Source organism: Elephantulus edwardii, unplaced genomic scaffold (assembly GCF_000299155.1).
Source record: "Elephantulus edwardii isolate Elephantulus edwardi_28Jun2011 unplaced genomic scaffold, EleEdw1.0 scaffold00019, whole genome shotgun sequence".
Lineage (NCBI taxonomy): Eukaryota > Metazoa > Chordata > Mammalia > Macroscelidea > Macroscelididae > Elephantulus > Elephantulus edwardii.
This window is the reverse complement of record NW_006399769.1, coordinates 17408355-17417932: the sequence shown is the minus strand read 5'-3', so window position 1 is coordinate 17417932 and position 9578 is coordinate 17408355. Positions and strand designations below refer to the sequence as shown.

The following is a 9578-nucleotide window of genomic DNA, read 5'->3' as shown; positions in this document are numbered from 1 at the left end:
TATGAAGTATTTCTTAACCATAATTACTTGAATGGAAATTTATGTATTTCTACATGGTTGCACAGAAATTTAAAGATTTGATGCATGCCAGTGTTTTAAAGTTGTACTGTGGACAAGATACAAAGCTATTCAATATTGTTCTTGTCTGTCTTGTCTTTACAGTTTAAAGATGAAGTTGAGTTTATTTGGCGGTTAGCTCGTTCTTATGGGGACATGTGCGACTTATCGACAAATGTACATGACAAGAAATATTATGCTAATATTGGTAAGTATTTTTTTAAAGATTGTCCACAAGTGGCAGTTATGTTCTGCAATAAACTATTAATGAATTCAAATTTAATTGTCTTAATAGTATTTTTAATGTATCCTACTTTAAAAAAACAACCCTGTCAACAAGCGAAATATAGAAATATATTTTTTTGAACTAAAATATGAATTTTTTAAATGAATATTTTTGAATGTTGTTGTCAGTTATCATTGTTGAATGAATCCAGATTTATAGTGACCCTATAGAAACGCGATAGTGTTCTCTAAGCTTCTCTGGCAGTTTGACCCCACCCGCCACTCTGAGGGAGAAAGACGGGTCATTTGTGCCCACTCTGACTCACAGCTCCAGAAGCCCACTGGAAGGTCAGCGACAAGGTGGAACTGACTGAACAGCAGCGAGAAAAAAATAGTTCTTCAATCTCACACTCACTTTTTTTCTTAAACATTCGTGTTAGAAGGTAGGAATATGATAGCTTTGTGGCTTTTAGGCAATATTATAAAATAATCATTAAAAAAACCAAAAAGATAAATGTTCTTAAAGAAAAATGCAGGATAACAACTGAGTACACACAGGTGTAGCTCATTTTATAGGGTTTTGCTTTCTTACGCTTCACAGATTCTGTGTTTTTACAAATTGGAAGTTAAATCACAGCCCTGCGTGGAGCAGGTACACGGGTCATTTTTTTTCTAATAGCATGTACTTTCTTCCTTACGTTTTGGTAATTCTCACTATGTTCCAGACTTTTTTTATAATGCTACTGCATGTTTAATAGACAACCAAGAAAAAAAAGGGTGAAACCCAAACCAAACCACATCTGTCAAGTGTCTTCCAGGATCTGCAAGCTAGAACTCACTCTGTTCTGTCACACAGATCCATGTACTAGGACCTGGCTCTGCGCTTTCACACTGGCACCGTGCTGGGAACCTTTTCTGCTCTGTCAGATGGGATCCCCATGCTAACTCTGTATGACAGACTAGACCCACCAAAATGGTTTTAGGAGGCTCTAAATCTCTATGGAAATAGCGTTTCCGTCCCTTGCCCATAAGGTTCCTGGTGGGTTCAAACCATCTACGTTTTTGTTACCAGCTGAATACTTATAACCACTGTGCTCTCAGGGTGATGCAAATATAAACTCTATATGCAAAAATGAGTCATTTTATTGTGATGTCTACTATATTGCTATGGTCTGGAACCAAATCCGGGTCTACCTCAGATACTGAAAACAAACCTCATTGCCTGCAGTTGGAAACCAATTCACAAGTGACACACACACACACACCCCGCCCCAGCAGGTTTTCAGAGGTTGTGGATCACTGTGGATGTGATTGCCCATCCTTCTCCCTTGTCGCTGCAGGTAGATTAGAAACTACCAGAGAGGCACCACCTTTGGGTTAACAATAAAATTTCCTGTTGACTCCCTATGCCTGTAAAGTTGTAGTTGTTTTTATGTTCCACCAAGTTGTTACCACCTCACAGCTGACCCTCCAGGGTGTTTTCAGAGTCTGTGTATTTCATGGGAGGAAATTGATTGCCCATCTTTCTCCCATGGAGTGGCTAGTGGATTTAAACTCCGTGCCTTTGTATTAATAGCATAAGTCATCTCAGTGGAGGAACAGAGATAGTTACAGTATTAGAGGTAAAGCAAAGACTGAACATCAGTCAAAATGAGGGGAAACAATTGCCAATATCCTTTAGTAACTGGAACATGAAATGTACAACGTGTAAATGTTGGAAAACTAGAAATTGAGAAAAATGAAATTGAATGCATGAACATCGACATTTGAGGCATTATACTGAGATGAGATGGACTGGCTTTAGCCACTTTGATTCAGACAGTCACATGTTATACTCTGCCAGCAATGAAAATCAGAAGAATGGTGTTGCATTCGTAGATTGTGAGGATAGTACAGGCTAGGACAGAGTTCAGATCTTTTGTTCATCAAGTTGCTATGAGTCATACTCGACTCAACAGCACCACACAACAACTGGGACTCCGTAATTGGAGGAGTAGGAGGAACTGTGTCTTGCAGAAGTGAGCACACAGTAAAACCACTTTGCATCTTTATTTTTAGATGTAGTTTGTTTGCCTTAGTTATGAGATGGTGATAATGGAACAGAAATTAGCTTAAGGATAGTAAAAAGTATATATACAAAACCAAGAGCCAACATCATTCTCAATGGTGAAAGACTAAAAGCATTTTCCTTGTGAACAGGGACCAGATAAAGATGCTCATTGTCACCAGTTCTATTCAATATAGTCTTAGAAGTGCTTGCTAGACCAATATGACAAAAGAAGTAAATAAAAGGCATCCAGAATGGCAAAGAGATGGTTAAACTATCACTATATGTAGATGGTATGATCGTGTACACAGAAAACCCCAAAGACTCAACAAATAAAAAAAACAAAACAAACTGTTAGAGCTAGTAAGCCAATTTAGTAGAGTTGAAGGATATAAGATCAATAACCAAAAAGCAGAGGGATTCCTCTACAGTAACAAAGAGAAGTCAGAGAACGAAACCACGAAAGCAATACCATTTACAATAGCCAACCACAACTGAGATACTCAGGAGTGAACCTAACAAGAGATACTAAAACCCTATATAAAGAAAACTACAGAGCATTTCTGCAAGATACCTAAAAGACCTAAGGAAATGGAAAATGGAAAAATGAAATTAAAAAAAATGTAAAAGGTCACATTCATGGACAGGGAGACTCAATAATGTGAAAATTACAATCCTACCAAAAGCAATCTACATGTTCAACAAAATCCCAACCCAAATACCAAATGCATTTTTCAATGAGATCAAAAGGGAAATTGTCAAGTTTATTTAGAGAGGCAAGAGACCCCCAAATAAGGAAAACACTCCTGAAAAACAAAAATGAAATAGGAGGCATAGCACTCCATGACCTCAAAACCTACTAGTGGAAGTAACCAAAACAGCATGGTACTTGTACACTGACAGGCCTATAGACCAATGGAATAGAATTAAGAACTCAGATATAGACCCAGCTACACTATGATTCATCTACAACTTGACAGCACTTGACAACAACACTATATAATCTATGGTCAACTGATACTTAAAGAAATAACCTATCAAATGGGGAAAAGATAACCTCTTCAACAAATGATGCTGGCAAAACTGGACTGCTAACTGCAGAAACTGAAACAGGGTCCACATCTCACATCATACGCAAAAATCAATTCAAGATGGATCAAAGACCTGAGAGGAAAGCTCAAAACAATAAAGGTCATAATAGACAAATTGGGATCAAGCTTAGAAGGCCTAGTCTACAGTGTAAAGAGACTGCCAAATATAGCCAGAAATACACAATCTGAAGAGGATAAAAATTGATAAATGGGACCTTCTAATGATCAAATCTTTGTGTGCATCAAAAACATTTTCTAACAGGGTGAGAAGAAAACCGACTGACTGGAAACAAACATTTGGCAGTACTGGTTCAGACAAGAATCGCCTAATGAAAGTTTACAGAATACTTCTGGGCCTCCACAAGAAAAAGACTGATAACACAATTACAACATGGGCAAAAGACATGGAAAGAATTTTCACAGAGGAAGATGTTCAAACGGCCAACAGACACATGAAGAAATGCTCAAAATCAGTGGCAATAAGAGAGATGCAAATCAAAACCACAATGAGATACCATCTCAGTCCAGTAGCAGTGGCAAAGTTTAACAGGACAGCAAATAATAAATGTTGGAGAGAATGTGGCAAGATAGGAACTCTTATACCTTGTTGGTGGGATTGTACAGTTGTACAACCACTCTGGAAGGCAGTTTGGCACTTCCTCAAAAAGCTGAAAATAGAAATTCCACATGACCCAGCTATTCCACTGCTTGGAATGTACCCCAAGAAAATGAGAGCTGAGACTTAAATGGATATACGAGTGCACATAGCAGCATTATTCACCATTGCAAGAACGTGGAAACAGCCCCGGTGTCCAACCACAATAGAATGGATTGAGAAATTATGGTACATTTACACAATGGAATACTATGTAGCATGCAGGAGCAATAATTTTGTAATTATTACCTAACTGGAGAGGGACTGGAGAGTATTATCCTGAATGAACTAACTCATTCCCATAAGGACAAATATTGTTTAAAACTATTACTGTAGAATGAATGAGGATCCAAGGACTGGGGAGGAAGCAAAGGGATGAGGATGGGCAAGGGAGGGGTGATTAATTATGGGGTCACACAATTTGATAGGTTGGGGAGTTAGGGAAATTGGAAGGAACTGGTGTGAAAAACATTATATTCAAACTCTGTAAATAAACTGGTATAATAAAGAAATCAGCTTAAGAGACTTTAGAAACAAGAATAGAGTTTAGGATTGGAATAGAGTGTATTGGAGGGGAAAATTATGATGCCAAATAAAAGAGGAGTAAACACTCAAATGTGTGAGCCTTCATTTAGATGTGGAAGTGCATTTTTAGAAATTCAATTAATTTAAGAAATGCTTATTTGAAATTATTCTGTCTAGGAGCAATATAAAATGAAGGGTTGAGGGATGATGAAGAAGGAGAGAGTGTCAGATTTCAAGATAATTGAGATACCCCTGTACCCAGGGAACTTACATGAAATAGATCAGTCTAGAGAAAACCATTTACAATAAAGCATAAAAGTAGTAAGTGCCCAGCAAATAAATGATAAAGTACACTGGAGCTGAGAACAAGTCAAAGACTTAGACCAGCTCTTAAAGGATGTTGAAACTCAGTATGAGGGGGAAGTGCCCCGTACACTCCCTCCCTCTTTTATTGACACTGTCATCTGTGGAATATTCTCAGGAGATGGCAGAGTTCTTTTACACTACTGTGAAGTACATCTTTTAAAGTACCATGATTGATCAGCATTTGTGTTGCAATTATATATGGATTTTATCTTTTAAAAGAAACATGATTATCATTTTTAATTGACATGTATACCTGTGCATACTTCTTGATACTCAAATACATGAATGCATATGTGTACACATATAATTATACCCTTCAAATATGTATTGTAGATATAAAATGTATGGTTGTAGTGATAGAATTTCCTCCTTTTAGTTGGTGGTAGTGAGAGCAGTAAAAATGTTGGTGGCATTTTATGTTGGTGGGAATCAATGCCGTAAAAATGCTGGTTTAATTTTAATGTTTGTGCCGGATAGGAATATTATATTTTTCATTTGAACATTCTCAACTCCTTGACTGTAGATCCCCATTGTAACCTTAGTTATTATTTCAATGTTTTTCACTTTTTGATTTTTCCAGTTTATGTCAGGTTCCACACAGGGTTCCCTTGGTGAATGAAGCGATACGAGTTTGAGAATGAAAAAAAAAATTCTTGTTTATAAATAGTATTAACCACTTATATAAAAGAGCATTTTGGTGGTTCATTGGTTATTTTGTGGTGGTATGTGCTGTCAAGTTAACTGCAACTCACAGCACCACTATGAACAACAGATCTGAGCCCTGTCCTACACTGTGCCATCCTCACCTTCCCTGATATACTTAGCCTGTTGATACAGTGACTGTGTCAATCCATTTTGTTGAAGGTCTTCCTCTCTTACGCTGACTTTCCACCCTTTCCAAGGACTAACTTTTCAAGGACTAACCCCTCCTAACAACATGCCCAGAGTATCTAAGACCCATCCAGTGGGTCTCAGACTTGAACGTGTATTAGAATCACAGAAAGTCCCTAAAAAACATTGCATGGCTTCATTTCAAAATACCTGATCAAGTAGACCTTAAGTGCAGCTGAAAATTTTCTCAAGAGAACTCTGGTGGCCTCGTTGTAAGGAGTTGCTCTGCCAAACCAAAGTCCTGTGATTCTAATCCACCTCCCATTCCCAATTCAATTTATCTAGCCTCTGGAAATCCTCAAGAGGGCCAGCTATGAGTCAGTTCCATCTCACTGGCATATAGATTCTAGTTGAAGCTCAAGCTGCTAACCCTGGGAACACACTTTGAGAACTACAGACTTAATTCAAGAATTTGAACCCTCCCAACTCACTAGTATAAATATATTTCTTTTTCAGGAAAATCTTTAGGTGAAAGAGCTATTACTAGAGCACCTATGAACGGATATTGTCATCTGTGGTACGTATACATGCTGTAGGCAGTGTTGTCAAGTCCTCATAGGCCTTTTAGGGAGCTGGTGGCATGGTCCAGACAGATTTGTGCAGCTGGCCTAAAGATTGAGCTTCTCTGTTGGGTAGACTCTGCCAGCTGCTCTAAGGCAGGACGATAGGCAGTCCCCTTCCATGCGATGGCCAGCCTTGGAAATTTCTCTGGAGGGTCAACTGTGAGTGGGGACTGACACAATAGCAGTAAGAGGAGGACTATACCTCTTTGTGCTTTACCATAGTTTGTTGGTTTTTATTTTTAATATATTGTTGACATCATTGTCTTGTCTGTTAAAGTCATTTTTATAATTGATTAGATAACACAGTAGTTTGGTTTTATTTATTCTCATGTATTTTTATTCTATGCATTTTACATTTTTTAAGATAAACTTCCATTGAAGATTTCTCGAGTCTACCTAGTCAAATATATTTGAACATGATAAATTTTAATTGAGAATATTTTGTCATATTTTGCTTGAAAATAACAAAACTAATACCATGCTTCTAAACAAAATATAGAAAGAATGCTTTAAAATGTGCTATATGTATATTTAAATAGATGATATTGAAGTCATAAAATGTCCAAAGTATGTTTATATGTTGGGCTAAATATAGCTTTAGTAACAATTACTCTTCAAGTCCATGAATCAAATGTCTTTTTATTTGTTTAGATCTTTGGTATCTTATAGCAATGTTTTTTGGTAGCATTCAGTACTCCAAAAGTCTCAAACTTATTTTGACAAATTTACTCCTAAATATTTTGTTCATTTTGATACTATTATGAATTACAATGTGTTCTAATTTTATTTTAGGAATATTCATTGCTACCATACAGAATTATAGATGATGTTAGTATATGCGTGTTAATTATTTTATCTTGTGTCATTGCAAACATGTTTATTAGTTCTAACAATGTTTTTTAGGGTCCTTGGGGTTTTCTAAATACAGGATCATGCCATCTGTAGTCCATTAGAATTTTAAACCTCTGTTCTGCATTTTCTCCCTTTTGATCAGTGTTCTTTTATGAACTCTCTAATCAAAATTTTTAGGAATGATACCTAGGAATACCCAGGTCTAGTCTCTTTTCTAAAGAAGTGGTTGGTTATTCATGGAAGCAATCAAACACACATCTGGTTTCCCCCTTCATTATTTGGCTCTCGTTAATCCTCTTTTGCTTCAATGGAATGGAGTCTAATTATTGGACCTTGGGTGCATATCTACTAGTTTTTATAATCTCAAACACTGCAGTAAACTAGAAGGCAGGAAAAAAGAACTGAGGAATAATATTAAGTTTACATTCAATTTTGAAGAATTGTTTTGCTTTACATAGACTCTTGTTTGTCAGTTTCTGATTTTTTTGTCCACATATTAAATATATTATTCCATTACCTTCTGGCCTCTGTGACTTATATTATATGCCAGTATTAATCCTTTTCTGGTACATGAGGAAATTTTTGGTTTTTACTTAATGTTTTGATTTTTGTTGTCTTTAAAAAAATTTTTATTTTCATCATTTAGTTGTCTGGGTATGGATCTTTTTCTATTTATCCTACTTAATTTTTGGGCTTCTTGTATTATGCAAGCATTAATATTTTTTCACCAAATTTGGTGAGAAAAATTTTTTTTTCCCTAGGTGGGTTTTTTTCTTTGCTTCACTCTTTTTCTACTAATACTCCTGTTATTTGAATACTAGCCTGCTTAATAATGCCCCGTATTTTTCTGAATCTCTGTTCAATTTTCTTCACCTTCTTCCATAGTCCAGATAATATAATGTCTTTAGACATATTTTATCCTTACTGCTCAAATCTTTATAGAGCCACTCTAGTGAAGTTTTCAGTTTGTTTTTTGTCCTCTTCAATTCTAGAATTTCTATGGCATTATTTTTCATAATTTCTAGTTTTGTTTCATTTTAGATTTTTTTAAAAAAACTGTTTTTCTCTCTTTATTGAATACTGTCGTATATTGTTAGGTGCCATTAAATCACCTTCACCTTATTGTGGCCCTATGTAGAGAATAAAACAAAACACTTAACCTATACCTTCCTGACAAACCAATCTGCTTCCATTTATTCTTTTTTTAAAAAAGAATTTTTGTTTTATATTGGTTTGCTAATAAGGTTCACATACATTGAATTTTCTCCATTCATATTCATTATGTTTACATAATGTACAATCATTCCCATGCATTAAGGTTTATAAAATTAATCCTCATTGGGCTATGCCCATCATTAACCTGTCTTTTCAGATCCCTTATGGATCTTTCTTATTTCCTTTCCTCCTCCCTCCACTCACCAAATTGTGCAACCCAGTGATTTTACCCCTACCCATCCTCACCCCTCTGCGCCCAGCCCTTCCCCCCTTGGGTCTCCATACATGTTTTACTAGTTATCCTCCGATTTTTACGATAATGGTTTATGCAGTATTTGTCCTTATTAGACTGAGTTATATAGTATTTTTCAAAATCGTTATTCCTGAAAGCTACATAGTATTCTATTGTGTGAATGTACCATAATTTCTCAATCCATTCAATTGTGGTTGGACATTTGGGTTGTTTCCATGTTCTTGTAATAGTGAATAACGCTGCTGTGAACACTGGTATACAAATCTCCATCTGTGTGTCTCAGCTCTACTTCCCTTGGAGTAGATTCCTAATAGTGGAATAGCTGGGTCATATGAAGTTTCTGTGTTCTACTTTCTGAGAAAAGGCCACACCGCCTTCCAGAGTAGTTGTACCACTTCACAATCCCACCAACACTGTATGAGAGTTCCCACCTTTCCACATGTTCTTCGCCATTTATTGTTTGCTGTCCTGCCGAACTTTGCCACTGCTACTCGGATGAGATTGTATCTTGTTGTGGTTCTGATTTGTATCTCTCTTATTGCCAGTGATTTTGAGCATTTCTTCATCTGTCAGCTGTACTACTGAATGCCCTCTCTATGAAAAGTCTTTCCACATCTTTTCCCTGTTTTATAATATAACTTTTTCTCTTGGAGGCCCAGTAATATTCTGTAAACTTTTGTTATGAGAACCTTGTTTGAGATGTTGTAGTTGTTGTTATTGTTATGTGCCATCGAGTCGCTTGTGACTCATAGTGACCCTATGTACAACATCCCTAAACTCTGCTCTGTCCTGTGCCAATCGCACCGTCTCCAACACACCCATCCCAATTACCCCAGTC

At 36.5% G+C, this 9578-nt stretch overlaps 1 protein-coding gene across 1 annotated transcript in view; it reads left to right on the top strand.

Moving 5' to 3' along the window:
* Positions 1–9578, top strand: part of RMDN2 (regulator of microtubule dynamics 2) — a 101076-nt gene that overhangs the window by 52018 nt on the left and 39480 nt on the right. The window contains exons 3-4 of the mRNA XM_006882389.1: positions 163–265; positions 6314–6374. Of these exons, the coding sequence (XP_006882451.1) occupies positions 163–265; positions 6314–6374 (164 nt within the window). The remainder of the gene's footprint in view (positions 1–162; positions 266–6313; positions 6375–9578) is intronic.